The 21,116-nt window shown below is 44.1% G+C and overlaps 1 protein-coding gene across 1 annotated transcript in view; it reads left to right on the forward strand.

Moving 5' to 3' along the window:
* The first annotated feature begins 2,131 nt into the window (after positions 1 to 2,131).
* The window catches only part of DPP4 (dipeptidyl peptidase 4), a 106,625-nt gene continuing 87,640 nt past the window's right edge, over positions 2,132 to 21,116 (forward strand). Inside the window, exons 1-2 of the mRNA XM_061608639.1 lie at positions 2,132 to 2,626; positions 6,083 to 6,170. Coding sequence (XP_061464623.1) covers positions 2,621 to 2,626; positions 6,083 to 6,170 — 94 coding nt within the window. The 5' untranslated portion in view covers positions 2,132 to 2,620. The remainder of the gene's footprint in view (positions 2,627 to 6,082; positions 6,171 to 21,116) is intronic.

The following is a 21,116-nucleotide window of genomic DNA, read 5'->3' on the forward strand; positions in this document are numbered from 1 at the left end:
CAAAAACATCCAGATTCTCTCAAGGAGGAACTGTATGACGAAGAACCAGAAATTTTAGAATGCGAGGTAAAAGCTGTTCTTAAAATACTTGGAAGAAACAAATCACCAGGAACAGATGGCATACCAATAGAGTTGCTACAAGCTACTGAGACTGAATCTGTCCAAATTTTGACAAAAATCTGTCAAGAAATATGGAAAACTAAACAACAGCCCACAGACTGGAAGCATTCAATATACATCCAAATTCCAAAGAAAGGGGATCCCAGGGAATGCAGTAATTATCAAACTATTGCCTTAATATCCCATGCAAGTAAAGTAATGTTCAAGATTCTACAACAAAGGCTCTTACTATACATGGAGCGAAAAATGCCAGATGTACAAGCTGGATTCAGAAAGGGAAGAGGCACCCGAGATCATATTGCAAACATACATTGGATAATGGAATGGACCAAGGAATTTCAGAAGGAAATCACCCTGTGCTTTACAGATTACAGCAAAGCCTTTGATTGTGTATATCATGAAAAACTATGGAATGCTTTAAAATAAATGGGGCTGCCACAGCATCTGATTGTCCTGATGTGCAACTTATACTCTGGACAAGAGGCTACTGTAAGGACAGAATATGGAGAAACCGACTGGTTCCCAATTGGAAAGGGTGTGAGTCAGGGGTATATTTTATCACCCTATTTGTTCAATCTTATAAGCAGAACATATCATATGGAAAGCGGGATTGGACCAAGATGAAGGAGGTGTGGAAATTGGAGGGAGAAATATCAATAATTTAAGATATGCAGACGATACCATACTACTAGAGAAAACCAGTAATGATTTGAAACAAATGCTGATGAAAGTTAAAGAGGAAAGCACAAAAGCAGGACTACAGCTGAACGTCAAGAAGACTAAAGCAATGACAACAGAAGATTTATGTCACTTTAAAGCTGACCATGAGGACATTGAACTGGTCAAGGATTGTCAATGCCTTGGCACAGTCATTAACCAAACTGGAGACAATAGTCAAGAAATCAGAAGAAGGCTAGGACTGGTGAGGGCAGCTACGGGGGAACTAGGAAAGGTCCTCAAATGCAAAGATGTATTACTGAACACTAAAGTCAGGATCATTCAAACCATGGTATTCCCAATCTCTATGTATGGATGTAAAAGTTTTTTAAAAAATGTAACTGTAACTGCCTTCAAGTTGATTCCGACTTATGGAGACCCTATGAATAGGGTTTTCATGAGGCTGAGAGGCAGTTACTGGCCCAAGGTCACCCAGTGAGCTTCATGGCTATGTGGGGATTCAAACCGAAAAAAAGGGATAAGAGAAAAACCCTCCTTTGAAATGTGATTTTGGAGGAGAGCTTTGTGCATACCACGGACTTCAAAAAAGACAAATAATTGGGTGTTAGAACAATTAAACCAGAACTATCACTAGAAGCTAAAATGATGAAACTGAGGTTATCATACTTTGGACATATAATGAGAAGACACGATTCACTAGAAAACACAATAATACTAGGACAAACAGCAGGGAGTAGAAAAAGAGGAAGACCCAATAAGAGATGGATTGATTCCCTAAAGGAAGCCACAGACCTGAACTTACAAGATCTGAACAGGGTGGCTTACGACAGGTGCATTGGAGGTCACTGATTCAAAGGATTACCATAAATCGTAATCGACTTGAAGGCACATAACAACAATTATTTATTAGCTTTATATTCTGCTCTTTCTCCCAGTAGAAGCCTGTTGTAAAAGTAACCGATATTGTAAAAACTTACTGACGGGCTGTTACAATTAAGAGAGAGATGGTTGCAAAAGTGTTGTTTTGTTTCGATGTTTGCAAGCTGCCCTGCACAATGCAAATACAAATTCGAAGGGCGGGATAGCAGTTTTTCAAACAGTGCAATGCTAGCCACGTCTATGTCCCAGCGAGTTCAATGGGACATACACCCAGATAGGGAAAGGAATAGGACTGCAGCCTAAAAAGCCTATTAAATTAAAAGTCGATCAATGCCTAGCGTTGCCATCTCATTTTAAAAACCGACACCGGGACGCGCACGTGGGCGGAGAGCTTGGCTGCTCACTTCCTTGCGTGGCAAATCTCTGCCTCCCTCAGCGCGCGCACCGCCTGAGCACTGCCCGCCCCCACTCCACAGCCCTCTTGGGGCACAAGCCTCTTCTTGGGGCACAAGCCTCTTCTTTTGGTTTACCTCAGGCCGGTTATACTGCCCCCACTTGAAAGGTTATAGCGTGCAGGCGCCGTGAGTGAGTGCTTCAGCGGCTCATCCGTCAGCACCTGCCCTCCTCTCGCAGTACTCTCCTCCCTCGCCCCCTCTTTCTGACACCCTCGTCCATCCTGACTCCTCCTTTTCTCCCGTGCGCCACCGTGGCTGTCCTGACCCGGGGGGGGGAAGGGTGGCCGCCCTGAGGCCTTTGCCCCTGGACGGCTCTCGCAAATGTTTAACTGGGAGCTGCTGCCGCTCCTACAGTACTTTGGAGGGTCCAAGGCCGAAGTCTTGTGCGCCAACGGGCAAAGCGCGTCCGGCTGCTTCTGCGGCACCACCAGCTGCTGTTTTTTTGCCCCCGCGTCGGCGAAGCCGAAGGCTCGCAGAAGCCTCCCGCAATGAAGGTCAGTAAGTTGACTCTGCCCCTTGCGTCCAGTTCTGCCCCTTCGCTTGCGCGGAGGGCTCCAGAAAAGCTCTTCGCGTTCGCTGCCTGAAGGGGCTGCTCATGTAAGAAGGCAGCTGCAGACTTTGACGCGCCGAAATGTGCCGGGGCCGGAGCTTCTTGGTGTGTTCCGTTCCACGCCTCATGCACACGTACACGCGCGCCCATTTTTCTTGGAGACGTATACTCACCATCTTTCATTTTTGCCAATAAAAATGCAAGATTTAAGTTGCGACTACCCAGCGCTTAGCCGCGCGGAACTTTCTTTATTCAACATCAGGGGTTCATACCTGGCACATGTGACAGAATAATTGTTAAGGGTGCCTCTGAGCACGTGCAGAGTTTATCGCTAACCACAGACATCTGGATTAAGGTGTATGGGCTCTCAGACTTAAACCTGTCTGTCTGTATATGGAAAAGGTCTGCTCATTCACATATGGTGGCATCAAAACGTACGTGTCTGCTCAGTTCATTTTTATTCTTGCTCTGCCTGTGCCATCTGGCAATGTAAGAGATTGGACCGGCTACTCTATTCTCTGACACTGGCTAGCCTGATGTCTCTGGAAGCTCACAAGCATAAGTGACCCATCTGTCATTTGTTCCCAGCGTTCAGAGATATACTGCTCACTCAGCATGGAATCTTGTTAATACAGGTGGTTAATTTTCTTTTCTATATCTATGTAGGTTGCATATTCACATTATAGACTGCAAGGAGTCCTATATAGGACCTGACTAGCTATATCTAAGGCCACTGAAATCAAACGGTGTAGGTATGTCCCCTAACTGTGGAGGACTGCAGCATTATGCAACAAGCAATGTAAACCTCATATAGGAAACTGCATTTGCTCTCTTGATCAGGGTTTGCTGGAATAAAGGGTTAGCTGGAAATTTGATGTCTGTCTTAAAGTGGCGGTAATGACAAAATAATGTCTCACAAACTATCAGAAAGATAAAAAACTGTTGTAGGCTGGTTGCAGAAACAGATTTATCATTCTTAAGGCCCTTGCACACACACACTGGGAAAATTATTTGTGTGTTTAATTCTGCATAGAACAATGCTACGTGAATAAAATCATGGTAGACTGGTGACTTTGCAGTGCAGCGGTGTGAGCACAGAGCTATGTAGGAAGCAGCTTTCCATGTGGTTTGTAGTGATTTCAACCACATGAATATAACTCCCTAAGTCTGCAATGATGTTAAAAGAATGATCTGAGTGTTTACACTTCTGAATTGGCCATGAGTTGCAAGTACAAGCCTCCCTGTACCCATCACCATGTTTTGCAGTTGCTGTTGGCTGAAGATGATGGCAGATCAAATATATAAAAAAAGATTTTTACAGGAGAAGATCATATCTTAGTGCAGAGTGTCTACTTTGCAGGCAGAAGGCCCCAGGTTCAATATCTGAAATTGCCAGATAGGACTGGGAATGTCCTCTCTGAAACCCTGGAGACCCACTGCCAGTCATTGTCAACGAGGGATGGGAAATATGTGGCCCTCTGCATATTCTTGGACTGCCGGTTCCTATCAGTCCCAGCCAGCATGGCCAGTTGTCTGGAATTACGAGACCCAGGGCTGTGGAGTCGGTACGCCAAACCTTCGACTCCCGACTCCTTTATTTTTCTACTGTCCGACTCTGACTCCACCCAAAATTGCTTCCAACTCCACAGCCCTGGAAAGCACTGTAAATGTCTTTTTAAATTGGAAGCTCTCATAGGAGCATTTTTATCGCTGCCTGAATATGTGCTGATCTTGGCATCACAGCATTTGTCTTCATCTGGGTCCTGTGTCATACACTGACACACAAAATGTTTTCCATCTTGAGTTATGGTGAAATGCTCAAATACAGCTGACTTCATGGGAAGCTTCTTTGACATTTTGAATTTATATTTTAAAAAATTTGTCAATCAAAATTTAGTTTGAAGCTGGAGTCAGAGTTGGTACATTTCTTCCGACTCCATCCAAAATTGCTTCCAACTCCAACTCCACAACTCCAACTCCAACTCCACAGCCCTGATGAGACCTATATCTAGTATCATTTGGAGGACTAGAGTTTCCTCATTCTTGGTGTAGACAGTGCTGATCTTGACGAATCAAGGATCACTGACCTGACTAAGGTAACTTCCTGTGTTTCTATGACATGGCAAATTCTTCAGTTGTCATGCAAGCCCAGCTTCACAATCTGAATGAGGTATAAATTACCAGAACATAACATTAGTCCAGTTCTCAATTTTTCTCCTCCCTCAGTGCTACAGGTAGGTGTCCGTCTTTTGATTTTTATTTGTAAGTGCTTATCTGTTCATTTACCCAGGGAGATGCTTTTTACAAGGAAAAACTATTCTGTGGATTGATAGGATCAGGGCCGGCCCCAGGCATGCCGGGGCCCTTGGGCATCAGCTTGCCCTGGGCCCCGGCATGTGCACCTGTGCGCCCCCCCCACACCCCTCACCTACCTGCCTCCTGTCTTTTAGCATTGCCATTAACCAAGATGGCGGCCACGGTTTCCATAAGGGGATGAAGCCTCTGCCACCATCATTGTTGATGGCATGTGTGCGTGTTATGCGCGCGCATCTCTGCCATCAACCAAGATGGCGACAGGGGCTTCAGTACCTTAGGGAAACCTTGGCTGCCATCTTTATTAAGGGCAATGCTAAAAGGCAGGAGACAGGTAGATGGGGCAAGGGAATGGTGGTCAGGCGGAAGCTCCAGGCTGCTGCCCCAGGCTGCTGCCACGGATTGCGGAAGGGGAACGGAGGGGCCCCTGAGGAGCCCCCTATAGCTCCAGGGGCCCTCAGCCAGTGCCCCACCTGGTCGCCCTTTAGAACCGACCCTGGATAGGATATATGTTTCTTGGTGACATCAGAGACAATAGCCAATCAATAACATACAGTGCTGGCTTCTGCTACAAAACTTGCAGAAGTACCACTCCTCAAGTTCTAAGTGAAGGGGGTGGGAAAGCAGGTTGATTGAATGTAGTGAGGGTGACTTCAAAGTGTCTCAGTTGCTCAAAAACTGTTACTTTTGTCTGCCCCATAAAATGAGCAGTGAACTAAAACTGGTTTAGACTCAACCAGTTGTGATTGGCACATTGCCTACGCTTGTGCGGGAGATACTGAGATAATTACTTGGAGAGGTTTTGCAGGAGAAACCTGGAGGAAGGCTAGATATGTATGATATGAAGGCACATGAGGTCACCTGGTCAATGCCAGGATGGATGACTGCCTGGGAACAAGATGTATAAAAAAGAGGGGATATAAATATAAATGTGCTGGGAAAACAACCTTTAAAAATGCTCCATATATTGTAGGCCAGTTGTGGGCTCGGTTTGGTGCATGGGCCACCAGTTGTCTATGACTGCTCTGGAAATATATGAGATGTTTGTGCATATTACATGTTTCTTAACTTCTTTCTTTTTTCCCAGACTGTAGTGAAATATCTGTTGGGATTTCTTGGTGTTGCAGTTCTCTTTACAGCCATTGCTGTTCCTGTGGCTTTATTGACAAATCAAAGTAAGTTTGCAGCATTAATCATCTCTTGGTAGGCAGCAGCAAATAATTTGAGAAGCCCTCCTCCAAGAAACAGAAAAACCTTAACGTTGATTAAGACAGACTAGAATGTATTTCATGTGGCATTATGGGAATGTATAACTAGAGAGTTAAGAATGCTGCTAACTAACTTCTGGAAAGTATTCCTTGTGAGGGCCAAGCTGGGGGTAGATCTGTGTGTTTAAATACAAATGTGAACTTTTTAATATATAAGGAAAGGGGATCTCTTTGATAGCATCAGTCACCCATCATCTGCAGTGTACCTCCTACAATTGGTTGCCCCATGTTCTTTTCTCTTCACCCTAATTCCAGTGCTGTGATCAAAGCACTTGGAAAGAGCAGCTATGGGGGAGTGAGTAGTGGGTGAGGGTAGGGTTCATTTTGCACTTTGCATATGAATGATAAAGATGCCTGTGACATCTTATAAGCTACCTGATTTATTGTAGCCTAAGTTTTAATATTCAAGAGTCTATTTCATCAGACAAAACTAGGCTCTTCTTTATGATGCTACAATGAAATCACCTAAAAGTAACTTTTCTGCAATAACTTCAATGGGCTGTTCTTTTGGAAACTGCACATTAAGGTTACATTTGCAAGGGTACAAAATAAAAATTTCCTTACAAATGAAAGTGTGATGAATTTGTGGACAATAAACTTGCTGGAGTTTATGTCCCCTGCATGCTTCTAAAATTTGAGGCCCTAAGCATACCTCTAAAAAAGGATCAAAAATATAGTTAGTGATAAATATTTTCAGCATTGTCCAGATGAAGCAGCAAAGGAAGAGTTTGTATGTTATGCTTTTAAAGAATGTCTTAATTTTATTTACAACTTGTGCACATGATAATAAATATATTTCAGTGTAACTTCAGTGTAGAATAGGGAGCTGAAAGGCGGTTTGTGCATAAATCAAGGAAGTTTCTACTTTGAGAGAGAAAAGATACATATTTTTCAGGTAACAGTTACAATTATGTTTTAAAACATTTATTTGATGTTTTCAAAGAAATTACTTGATACTGCTTTTAAATGATTAATGCTTCCATATTAAAAAGGGAAGTGGAATAAGACTTGAAATAATTATACAGTCTGCAAAGTAGTCTTAATGCGCAATCTGCCAAACCAGCCCCATGGTCCCAGATACTGTCATTGGGTAATGGAATTCTGCAGTTGCAAAAATGTCATGGAATTCTGCAACTGCAGAAATGTCAACATTTATTTATTTATATCCCATTTATATAACATTTCCTTGTAACTTTTGATAGTTTCCACATTTTGGACACTGTCTATTGCAGTATTCTCTCCTTACTCTGGCTACAAATTTCATTAAGAAAGAAAGGAAAGTATCCCACTTTTCTTTTTGATTTAAGGCACCTAATAAATTGCTAGGATGTTTATTAATTTCTGGAAAGCATTCCTTTTGAAGGTCAAGCAAGTTATAATGATGCCAGATGTGAGCGAGCCCACATATGCCCAAATCCTGTAGAATAGGGTGGGAAACCTCCAGTCCATGGTCCTAACTTGGCCTGCCAAGCCTCCCCATTTGATCCACAAGGTTGTTTGAGGAAAGCCAAGCCACCTATCCTACATTTGACATTTGTGGAAGGAAAAACTTTCCAGTCAATTTATTGTGCTCCAAAGGACAGAGTTTATTGGAACAAAATAGCAAAGACCAATGCATTGGGAGAGAAGTTCCTCAGAACAACTCTAAAGAAAACAGGCACTGCACAGCTTTATAAAGTGATTATATGTCATGCATACATTATAAGCAAGATACATCTTTGCCAATCAGTATGCCCATACCCTTCCACCTTGGGTGGTCACTTTGACACGTTTCGGCCTTGCCCATCCATGTGTCAAATTAGGAAAGTACCTTTATTGCCCAAAACCTGCATTTAGGATTCATAAACGTGTTAAAAACATCTCACAAACATCCCTAATTCATTCCGACCCACTGTGCCCCTTCATTTGTTGTTCTAGCTAACCACAAACATACAAAATGTTACAACACTTTGTACTTTCATTTTTAGTCAGGCATAGTTCCTCAAAATATTGGCTTCACAAGCAATGCATAATTTGAGCTAAGATAATAAATAATATCAGAGGCCTCTCATGTCTTAAATGAAAGAGCAAAGAAAAACAATCCCTTCAGGTATTGATCAGCTGGGGTCAAAGGTCAGAAATCCTTCCTCAATGACATCAGGGTTGGGCCAGGTAAGGGCATGGTTTCAAAGGAACAATCCGGAGCTTTAAGTGGACTCCCAATTGTTCCTTTGCTGGAGCAAGGCATGTTCCCAACCATCCATCAGTGCATTTTGCTCAAAGCATAAGGCTGGCAACATCCCTTGCACTGTGATTCCCAAGCTTGAGAAGCCAGTGCAAGGGTTTTTGATATCTGCGTGGGACAACCTGCTTGTCAATCATATGATGCCATGATGTAATGTGATTTACAGTTGGGCTGCCCCAGCCATCTCTCAGAGTTGGTTCACAAGGTGGGGCCAGATAAGGTTCCCCAGGCCCCAAAAGGTTTCCCATTCCTGCTGTAGCAAAACTGATGGATGGTCCATTTTTTAACAGCAAAAGGCATGTGCAGGTATGGGAGTCCATCCGCTTATGTTGGTTGCAAGTTTAAATATTCACATTCTTTGTTAACCAAACTTGCCACACCTACAAGATGGGTTTTCATGTGTGTGCTAATTTTTGTTTAAATTTTAATTATTTAAAATTTAAAAATTCTTAAAATGTATTTCTGGTTTTTTTTCTGTAGTAACAATTGTCTTATAAGATGGGTAGGTAGTTTTCAAGTATAGAGTTGTTCTCATGCACTTCCTGTTGTTCATGTCGAAGTTTCTTTTCACGTCATGTGAATGGGTACTTATTGGCATGTTGGGAAGCACCACCAGAAAATATTATGGTTGCACACACTCCACACTCTGGCTTTACAGGGGGTCAGTTTATATTATATAATAACAAAATGAATGCCCCAAGTCAGAGTTTTGCAATACTAGAGCTCTTCTTGGAGGAATTGGTCTTATTGAACGGTTATGCAAAGAAAAGGCAATCCTCTATCTGACTCTGAACTAGGGATGGAGGAGAAATTTGATTCAGTTTGTCTTTAAAGACAAACATATCATATTTGAACTTTCCAAAACAATATGTGAACCCAAACACAGCCATCCTTCTAAAATTCACATTTCTCAGAAATTTGCGATGCATTTATCCAGTTAAGTAATGTGTACAAAAATGCATATATTTATTATTATTATTTATTATTTCAATTTATATACCGCCCTTAGCAGAATAGCTCTCAGGGCGGTGAACAAACAAGATAAAATACAATATATCATAGTAAAAAATCACAAAAACATGTACAAACAAACAACAGAAAGCACAACAAAAACGAAATACAACACAAATTAAGAAGGATACATGTTAAAAGTAGAAAGATTAAGAAAATTAAAAGATTAAAATGCCTGGGAGCATAAAAAGGTCTTTACCTGGCGCCGGAAAGATAGAAGTGTAGGTGCCAGGCGTACCTCTTCGGGGAGGCTGTTCCACAACTCAGGGGCCACCACAGAAAAGGCCCTAGATCTAGTAACCACCCTCCGGGCTTCCCGATGAGCTGGTACCCGGAGGAGGGCCTTAGATTCTGAACGAAGTGAACGGGTAGGTTCATAGCGAGATATTAGGGTAAAGTGTTCATAAACATTTCTACATTAGTGAAAATAATATACAAAAATGCATTATATTAGAGGAACTTGTTTTGCAACATTGTGTACATTAGGCAAAACTGCATACAAAAATGTGCTTTTCTCACTAAAAGCTGCTAAATTTTCATGGGGACTTTTTTAAAAATTATTTTTTAAAAAATATTTCTATATAAAAATATATTTCTATATAAAAAATATACAATAGGACACTCAGGACGGCTACAATAAAATCACACACATATAATAAAATACACAATAAAACATTAAAAATTACAGTAAATTAAAATGTATAAAATACTATTAAAATGCATAAAATGCATTATGCATACACATACAAACATAAAACATGTATATATGTGCATACACATATAAGAAAGTGACAATAAAAGAACTTAAAAGATAAAAATAAAAGATAAAAAACTTAAAATAGTGTCAGGCTGACCAGTCAGTCCCAACCAAAGGCTCTCTGGAATAAAATAGTTTTTACAAATTTCCAGAAGACCATTAGGGAGGGAGCAAAGTGGGCTTCTTGGGGCAGGGAATTTCAAAGTCTGGGAGTCACAGTTGAAAAGGCTCACTCCCGCGTGCCTGACAATCTAACTTCTTTCATTCCAGGCACGCAGAGGAGACAAGAGGCAGATGATCTTAAATCCAGGCTAGGAACATATGGGCGTAAGCGGTCCCTTAAGTACACTGGTCCAAGGCCATTTAGGGCTTTAAAGATCAAAACCAGCACTTTGAATTGGTCTCGGAAACAAATTGGGAGCCAGTGGAGTCGATAATGCACAGGGGTGATATGCTCCCTGCGCTGTGCTCCAGTTAACATTCTGGCTGCTGCATTTTGGACCAACTGTAGTTTCCGAATCATATTCAAAGGCAGCCCCATGTAGAGTGCATTACAATAATCGAGCCTCAATGTCACCAATGCATGTGTCACCATGGCCAAGTCAGCTGCTTCCAGCAACGGAAGAACATTTTGGGATGACCAAAAGCACCCCTGGCTACCGCAGCCACCTGATATTCCAGCAGCAGTGCAGGATCCAGAAGAACTGCCAGACTGCGGACCTGCTCTTTCAAGGGGATTGCAACCCCATCCAGAACAGGTTGCAGCCCTATCCCTGGGGCAGTTTTTCCCTTGGCCAGCAACACTTTCGTCTTGTCTGGATTAAGTTTCAGTTTGTTCACCTACATCCAGCCCTTCACAGCCTCCAGGCACCGGTTTAGGATGAGCAGTCCAACCTTGCCATCAGATGGAAGGGAGAGATAGAGTTGAGTGTCATCAGCATATTGATGACATTGCACTCCAAATCTCCGGATGACTTCTCCCAGTGGTTTCATATAAATGTTAAAGAGCATGGGAGACAGAATGGAACCTTGAGGTACCCCGTAGGCCAATGGCCAGGGGGTCGAGCAGAAGTCTCCCAGCACCACTTTCTGGGTCCTGTCCATTAGGTAGGAACGGAGCGACTGTAGAACAGTGCCTCCTAGGCCCATCCCAGTGAGACGGCTCAGAAGGATACCATGATCGATGGTATCAAAGGCCGCCAAGAGGTCCAGCAGCACCAACAGGGATGCACTCCCCGTCTGGTGCCCAGCATAGGTCATCAAGCAGGGCAACTAGGACAGTCTCTGTCCCATGACCAGGCCTGAAGCCTGATTGAAAAGGGTCTAGATAATCCAATTCATCCAGGAAAACTTGGAGTTGAGCCACCATCACCCTCTCAATCACCTTGTCAAGAAAGGGGAGATTAGAGACTGGCCGGAAGTTATTAAGATCCGCAGGATCTAGTGAAGGCTTTTTTACCAAAGGTCTAATCACAGCCTCCTTCAACAATGTTGGCATAGAGCCTTCCCTTAGGGAGGTGTTAATCAGATATGTCAACCAACCAGCTACTCCCAATCTGGTGGATTTAATTAGTCAGGATGGGCAAGGATCAAGCGAGCAGGTAGTGGCCCTCATTTCTCCCAGAATCCTGTCCACATCCTCAGGCTTCACAAGCTGAAAAGTATCCATGGAAAAATGACGAGAGGGAGCAACAGGGGCATCTGGCACAACTGCAATTAACGAGGAGTCCAGGTCAATCTGAATGCGAGCAATTTTATCTGCGAAGTGCCTCACAAACATGTCACAGCGAGCAACTGATGGTTCAGAGTCTGCTGTTGGGCCAGATCCCAAAAGACCCCGGACCACCTGAAAAAGCATCGCCGGATGGCACTGGGCAGACGCAATGGTGGCGGAGAAGTAAGCTTTTTTCACCACAACACTGCCGCATGGTAGGGTTGAAAATGAGCTCTAACCAGTGTTCAGTTAAAGACAGATTGAGTTTTTCTCCATCGTCGTTCTAGCCGTCGTCCCTGCCGTTTCATCAGGCCCAAGGTTTGAGTAAACCAAGGTGTATTACGGGCCTTTCCTGGTGGGAGAGGGCGCTTTGGAGCTATAGTGTCCACCGCCCGGGTCACCTCTGTATTTCAGAGGTTGACCAGGGCTTTAGCAGTAGCACCAGCCATGCTGGGAACATCCCCTAGAGCGCTCAGGAAACCAACAGGATCCATAAGTCTCTGGGGGCGGACTATCTTAATCAGCACATCACTCCTGCGGGGGTTATCTGGGGCACAAAGTCTAAACCTAAACCTAATCAGGTGGTGATCTGATCATGACAACGGAGTCACCAAGAACCCCTCCACCCTCAGATCCCCGGCTTCCTGTCCCGAACAGAACACAAGGTTGAGCGTGTGTCCTGCCACATGAGTTGGTCCAGAAGAAATTAAGGACAGCCCCATGGTTGTCATGGCAGCCAAGAAGTCCTGAGCTTGCCCTATGAGATCAACCTCAGCATGTATGTTGAAATCACCCAGGACTATTGGCCTGGGAAACCACAACACCAACGTCGAGACCAGCTCCACCAGCTCAGGGTGGGACACACCGTTGGGCAACGGGATGGACAGTACACCATCAGAGTCCCAACTCTTTCACCCTGAGCCAACGCCAGGCACACACACTCAAAGCCAGAGGAATTAGGGACAGGATACCTGACAGGGGAGCTAGATTCCCTACAAACAATTGCAACACCACCTCCCCATCCCCTGGATCTGGGCTGCTGGAATGCCACAAAACCTGGGGGGCAGAGCTGGGAAAGTCCCACTGCACCCTGGCCATTTAGCCAGGTTTCAGTAATGCACACAATGTCAGCGCACTCATCCAGGTAAATTATTGGTAAATTAATATGGAAAAATTGAGAACGGAGAGAAACTGAAACTGACAGATTCACCCATCCCTACTTCTACCTTACAGCAGAAGAGAGAAGTAGTCAGTGCAAGGCCATTAGAGAAAGAAAATGTATCCGTTCTCTAATAGAAAAATTTGAGACATTACACACGGAGCTATAGTCAGTCATGACTTGCATGCAAGTGCAACTATATGCCATACTTGTCCGCAAGCCATGAATGACTACAAGCTCCCTGTGAAATGCCTGAAATTTATCTTAGAGAGTCTATGTCAGCTTCTTGTGGGTATTTTATTTAGCAAGTCACGATGTTTTCTCCTTGCAAAATTTCTTACAAACTAAAGTAAAATGTTTAGATTAAAAAGTGCTTCCAGACACATAACTTTATTATCAGACTGGACTTTGATCCTACTTAAGATTTGTTTGAGATTACAGCCGTGTCCTTAACCTTTATTTAATGAGAACTGTTGGGTCGGTGTTCAAGGAGTGAAAAAGAAAGGTGTTTGGGTTGCTCTTCATTGCTCATATTATTCCTAAATGATATTTCTCCCCTAGTTCCTTCTTTTGTTTTGTCTCCTACTTGCTTATTCTTATATTGTGGTTAACATTATTATTATTATTATTATTTTAAAAACTGGCTTAACAGCTACTACACTGCAGCACACCATGCTCCTTCCCTAGAGATCAATATGCATATGAAGCTTGGTTTTCCTAGTCACATCAGTGGAAGGATCAAGTTCACAGGGCCACTGAAGATCAGAACACCTGGCTCTCCCCCTATAGTGCTTACAGTCTGAATCAGTGTTTCCAAAACTCTCAAGAGTTGATGCACACTGTTTAAAAAAATATTAAATTGGAGATGCACTTTATTATAAGGCAGTGCCCTGTGTTCTTACTCATATATAGACTAATATGAGTAGGAAAATGAGCAGATGATTTGCTGCCTTATACTGCATCAGACCATTGGACCATCTAGCTCAGTATTGTGTGCACTGACTGGTAGCATTTCTCCATGGTTTCAGACAGCATTTTTTTCCACACCTCTTGTGAGATAGGGATTGAACCTAGGACCTTCAGCATGGAAGGCATTGGTTCTATTACTGAGCTGTGGTATAGTTATCCACATGCCAAGGAACCCACCCCCTGCCTTTCATCATGAATCAGTTGTCTGGATGTGCCTTCTGGTTGTCAGAGTTGCATAATAGATGTAACTGGCAATCTCCTTAAGGGCACATATTTCTTCATCGGGTGTAATTGAATAATGCAATCATGCCCAATGCAGAAACACAGCAGGCTAACCTGCCCCTAACAGTGGCTGTTTGGAATAATGCAAGGACATTCTACTTTCAGCACAGTCCTCTCCATGTGTACTCAAAGTAAATCCTAACTAATTGAAATAGGATTTACTCTCCTGTAAGTATGGCTAGGATTGTAGCCTTAACCATACAAAGTTGCAATAGATAGCTGCTCTGTGCAGGTGGGTATTTTGGGCTCACAGGGACATTTTTCACAGTACACTCTGACTAATTTTTCACAGTACACTCTGACTAGCTCCCATGTTTGTTTGTTTTGTGATCAGTTTTGTCTGCTTCTTCTGTGTTTGTCTTCACTGCTGGTTGTGCTTGTTGCTGATTGTTTAACTTCTGTTGAATTTTATCATTTGTGAAACTTATCAGAAGCTCTCCACCTTGCAACTGTAGTGGAAGTGAATGATGCAAAATATTTTAATTAAGTCAATCAATAGTGAGTCACAGTATGCCTCTTTGGAGGGATACATAAGCCGGCTGGCTGAGGTGGCCTGGGAGACCCAGGCCCTGCAGGAGAAAGAAAGCATCGCCCCAAGGGAAGGAGAGGCTGCTGCTGCTGTGCTGCTGCTGCTGTGCTGCTGCTGCTGTGCTGCTGCTGCTGTGCTGCTGCTGCTACTGTGGGACCACCATCTCCACCACCCTTCCCTGAGGGACTTCTGCCTGGCAGGACCAGGCCCCAGGTACCCAGCCAGCCAGGACTGATTCTTACCACCTGTCCCTCTTTGGAGGGATACATAAGCCGGCTGGCTGAGGTGGCCTGGGAGACCCAGGCCCTGCAGGAGAAAGAAAGCATCGCCCCAAGGGAAGGAGAGGCTGCTGCTGCTATGCTGCTCCTTTTTTTTTTTTTTTTTTACTTTTTTGTTGGTGTGTTGATGCAATTTGAGATGAATGGGTGCCTGATTATATGAATGTATGTCTGAGTGAGTGTGTATGTTTATATGGCTGTATATATAGCTGTTTTTATACGTTTAATTGTTGTATATTTTAGTTGTATTATGTGCTTCGGAGAGAGTTTTATCCATCAGGCGGGGAGACTTGAGGGGGCCCCAATTGCCGTAGTGACGGGCAAAGGAAGGTATGGCGCTGTGAGAAGGACGTGCCAGTTAAGGGGAACGCGGTCCAGACATGTTGTGGCTGTGCCTTGTTCCGGTCCTTCCCACACCCGCAAGGTCGTTGGTAGTCCTATCAGCCAACTCTCAGATCTCCAGTTGCTGTTATTAAATGCCAGATCGGTATATAATAAAACCTCCCTTGTCCACGATTTGATTGTGGATGAGGCAGCCGATCTGGCATGTATAACCGAGACCTGGGTGGGTGAGCAGGGAGGAGTTGGTCTCTCTCAGCTCTGCCCACCGGGGTACTTGGTTCAGCATCATGGTAGATCTGAGGGTCGGGGAGGTGGGGTTGCTGTCGTCTATAAGAGTTCCATCTCACTCACCAAGCACCATGTTCATTCAGTTACTGGCCTGGAGTGTTTGCACCTTGTGTTGGGCCAGAGGGACAGGCTGGGAATCCTTTTGGTGTACCGCCCACCTTGCTGCCCAATGGCTTCCCTAACTGAGCTGGCGGAAGTGGTCTCGGATATATTGTTGAGGTCCCCCAGACTAATAGTACTGGGGGATTTCAACATTCATGCCGAGACCACATTGTCTGGCGCGGCTCAGGACTTCATGGCTTCCATGACAGCCATGGGGCTGTCTCAATATGTTAGTGGTCCAACACATGTATCAGGGCACACTCTAGACCTTGTTTTTGCTACTGAGCATGGGGAAAGTGATCTGGATGTGGGGAGTTTTACAACACTCCCTTTGTCATGGACAGACCACTGCTTGCTGAAGTTTAGACTTTCAGTAACCTCTTCCCTCTGCAAGGGTGGGGGACTTATTAAACTGGTCCGCCCCCGGAGACTAATGGATCCTGAAGGTTTTCAAAGGGCTCTGGGGGATTTTCCGGCTGATAGGACTGGCGCTCCTGCTGAAGCCCTGGTCGCTCTGTGGAATACGGAGATGACCCGGGCTGTAAACACGATCGCTCCTGCACGCCCTCTCCTGTGTAGAGCTCATACAGCTCCATGGTATACTCCGGAGCTGAGAGCGATGAAGCAAGATAGGAGGAGGCTTGAGCGGAAATGGAGACGAACTCCCGACGGATACAATTATGCGCTGGTTAGTGCTTCGACTAAGCTCTATGTAGGAGCAGTGAAGGCAGCTAAAAAACATCATTTTGCTGCCACTATTAAATCATCTCTTTGCCGCCCAGCGGAGCTCTTTCGAGTTGTCCGGGGGCTTCTCCATTCAAACCCTCCGGACACGGTGGAATCATCGGAGGCCCGCTGTAATCAGTTTGCCGATCACTTCCAGAATAAGATCTCATGTATCCGCCAGGACCTAGACTCTCAAGTTATAGCAGTAGATCCTAGTGAGATGTCCGGAGCACAGTCTTGTCCTGTTTTGTTGGATGAGCTTCAGTTGGTTCAACTCGAGGACGTGGACAAGGTGCTTGGACAGGTACGTCAACCACTTCGGTACTGGATCCTTGCCCCTCCTGGCTGATAAAAACTAGTAGGAATGGAACAGGTAGCTGGGCCAAGGAAGTGATAAATGCCTCTTTACGAGAGGGAGTGGTCCCGGCCTGTCTGAAAGAGGCAGTGGTGAGACCACTCCTGAAAAAGCCTTCCTTGGACCCAGACAATTTTAACAGCTACAGGCCAGTGGCGAATGTTCCATTCCTGGGCAAGGTCTTGGAACGGGTGGTTGCTGGCCAGCTCCAGGCGCTATTGGATGAAACTGATTATCTAGATCCATTTCAATCAGGTTTTAGGCCTGGTTTTGGCACTGAGACAGCCTTGGTTGCCCTGTATGATGACCTGTGTCGGGAAAGAGACAGAGGGAGTGTAACTCTGTTGATTCTCCTTGATCTCTCAGCGGCTTTTGATACCATCGACCATGGTATCCTTCTGGAGAGGCTCGCGGAGTTGGGAGTTGGAGGTACTGCTTGGCAGTGGTTCCGCTCCTACTTGGCGGGTTGTCTCCAGAAGGTAGTGCTTGGGGAACATTGCTCGACACCGCGGGCTCTCCAATATGGGGTCCCGCAGGGGTCAGTTTTGTCCCCCCTGCTTTTTAATATCTACATATATACCGTTGGGAGAGGTCATCAGGAGTTTTGGAGTGCGTTGTCATCAGTATGCTGATGACACGCAGCTCTACTTCTCCTTTTCATCTTCTTCAGGTGAGGCTGTCGATTTGCTGAACCGTTGCCTGGCCTTGACAATGGACTGGATGAGAGTTAACAAACTGAAGCTCAATCCAGACAAGACTGAGATGGTGTTGGTGGACGGGTTCTCTGATCGGATGGTGGATATATACCCTGTCCTGGATGGGGTTACACTCCCCCTAAAGGACCGGGTTCGTAGTCTGGGAGTCTTTTTAGACTCTTCCCTCTCACTTGAGGCTCAAGTAGCCTCGGTGGTTAGGAATGCGTTTTACCAACTTCGGTTGGTAGCCCAGCTACGTCCCTATCTGAGTAAAGAGGACCTTACATCAGTGGTACATGCTCTGGTAACCTCACGTTTGGATTACTGTAATGCGCTTTACGTAGGGCTACCTTTGAAGACAGTTCGGAAGCTACAACTAGTGCAAAATGCGGCGGCCAGATTGCTGACAAGGACCAAGCGGTCTGAGCATATAACACCTGTTCTGGCCAGCTTGCACTGGTTGCCAATATGTTTCCGGGCTAGATTCAAAGTGTTGGTATTAACCTATAAAGCCTTATACGGTGCGGGACCACGATACCTTGCGGAACGCCTCTTCCGATATGAACCGGCCCGTGCACTACGTTCTGCTACGAAGGCCCTCCTCCGGGTTCCAACTCACAGGGAGGCCCGGAGGGTGATGACAAGATCTAGGGCCTTCTCAGTGGTGGCCCCCGAACTATGGAACAGTCTCCCTGAGGAAGTACGCCGGGCGCCGACTCTGCTCTCCTTCCGGCGCCAGGTCAAAACCTTCCTATTCTCTGAAGCATTTTAAGTTACACTGATTTAATTTTAAAAATGTTTATTGTGTTGGATTGTTGCTTGTATTTTAGTATTGTTTTGTTATTTATTGTATTTTTATGCTGTTTTATGTTCACCGCCCAGAGAGCTATTGCTAGTCGGGCGGTATATAAATTTAATAAATAATAATAATAATAAATATGCAGCAGTTATCTCATTGCACAATACTGCATCCTAGGATTCTGTGTGGGAATTTCTGATCTAAACTGTAAGGTAAACATGAGGCTGAAGGAAAGGGTGTGTATGAACTTTGATATGCAGGGCCTCCTCCAAATGGCCTATTTATTGAGCATTCATCCTGGTTTGCTTGCACAAAGCTTACATGGAGGTTAGATTGTGGGCCCTTCCAGACATAATTTTTACTGTGCATTCATGATGATTTCTGCTCATCATGGTATTGGCGCAGCTATACATGATTCCACTTTCAATACTGTTTACACCTGGAAAAAAATTCTGGCCAAACATACTGCTTCGTTTCCAATCGGTGCATAACTCCTAACTTCCTGCTGAAATCCTGTAACATTTTTTCCACAAATGTTCCAATTTACCCCCCTTCTGTTGTGCTATAGTGCAAGAGTGTCCCTACAGATAGTAATAATATTGGGGAAGCATCACAGAACAATTAATAAAGTAGAATTATGTGTGTATGGTCCAGTACAAATTCACCACTAACGCACTGTTATTGTGTCAATGGCATGTTGCAGAATACACCCTCACACCCACCGTCACCCCAGTCAGGAGGTGTCCTGTAATCTGTTTTCATTGAGCTTTCATTCTGTTTTGTTTGCAGGGAGCTCATATGACAGTAAGCGTGCTGCATGTATCCTGATTTGTTTGCAGGATATTCATACACCTTCCTGTTAATCATTCATTCGCCCTTCACTTTTCAATGTATTTTCCCATCACTTTTCTAGATATAAAAAATTTGTTTCTTTTGCACAACAGGAACAAAGCACTTTAATCCACTGTAATTGTGCAAACCTAAATTTCCCGGTAGGTGCTTGAATCCCTCCTGAAAAATACTGACAGTCTGGATGCACAATAGGCTTGTGGAAGGTTAACAATAGTCTCATTATGAAATGTGCTTCCTATCCAAAGAAAATTCTGATTTAATACAGTTTACGTTTAAGAACTGCATGTGGCCGTGGAGACATGTTTGTGGAAGCATCAGATTTTGCTAGAGGCATGATAATTACAGCTGCATACTGTTTTGTGGATTTCCAGCTAGCATAATTGCAGGGAAGATTGCATGATTATCTTAAAAAGTGTAGCATATAGTAGGGCGCCGCTTTACGGCATTCCGTTTTCCGGCGTTCCGCTGATGCGGCGGCTTTCAATTAGGGGAAATTCCCTGTTTGAAAGCCACTTTTGCGGCATTTTCGTGCGACGCGACCCATTATAGTCAATGGGTTCCGCTTTATGGTGATTTCTGCTTTATGGTGGGGGCCTGGTCCCTAACCCGCCGTATAAGCGGGGCCCTACTGTACTGAAGGTGGATTAAGGCTGCAATCCTATACCCACTTACCTGGGAGTTAGACCCACTGAAATCAGTGGGGCTGATTTCAGAAATTTTCATTGTAAAAGACTCCAAACAGCATCATATATTATTTTATTAACAAATTTTGTTTGTCTTTTAATTTGTGTACTTGCTGTTGAAAATATGAGGGTGCTTTGTGGTTCCTAAATAGCCAGAAGACTCAGATGATGCAAAGAGACCTGGCATTATAAAGTAATGTAACCTGCAACTTTATATGGAGCCATCCGTCCACCTAGCTTCCTATTGCCTGCTGTGGCTTGTAGTATCTAAACAGAATCTTGGCTACAGCTGTAGCCTTCCCTAACTCATCTACCTGAGATTCCTTAATTAGAACTTCCAAAACCTGAACCTAAGTCCTTCTACATGCAGAGCTTATAATTTACCACTGTGCCATGCCTCCTTCCCATATAAGGCAGCTTTAGACTGAGTCAGACCAATCTAGCTTTGCAGCTATCAACTCCAACTGATAGCAGCTTTACAAAGCAAGGACCCATCCTGTATAATATTTGAAATAACATGTATTCTGGCAATTATGGTGCATTGCTTGAATGCAGTATTTCACATGTTTTAAAAAAGTAGTTTTTCAAACACTCATATTTTTGGGAATCGCACTTCTGTCTTCACAAACAGTAGACAATACATTTCAAATGTGTTCTGCTCAGAATTGGCCATAGAAGCATTCCTGCTTTCTGATTGTGCAGGGAGGTGACAGTATGGTATAAAAAAGAAGAAAATTTCAGTTACATTCGGTAGGGTAAAATACAATTATATCTTATAGTGCATGGATATTGTGTTTTGAACATTCATTTTTGGTGAGAAATCTCATACACCACTACTTCCTTTTTTGTACTGATGCCTCACACAAATGTTCTTTCAAAGGGGTGGGGAGGAAGAAGAAATAGCTCTGAGACTCTTTGATATTTCCCTGCCCCCAATATCAGATATTTGAGGTTACTATCCTAAATAAACTCACTCAGGAATAAGTTTGCTTGCTTGCTTGTTAGATTTCTTACCCATCCTTTCCCATAAAGTCCCAGGACAGGTTACAGCAATAATACAGACAATTATAAAACAAAACAAAAAAACA

The sequence above is a fragment of the Rhineura floridana genome, chromosome 2 (assembly GCF_030035675.1).
Source record: "Rhineura floridana isolate rRhiFlo1 chromosome 2, rRhiFlo1.hap2, whole genome shotgun sequence".
NCBI classification, from domain to species: Eukaryota; Metazoa; Chordata; class Lepidosauria; order Squamata; family Rhineuridae; genus Rhineura; species Rhineura floridana.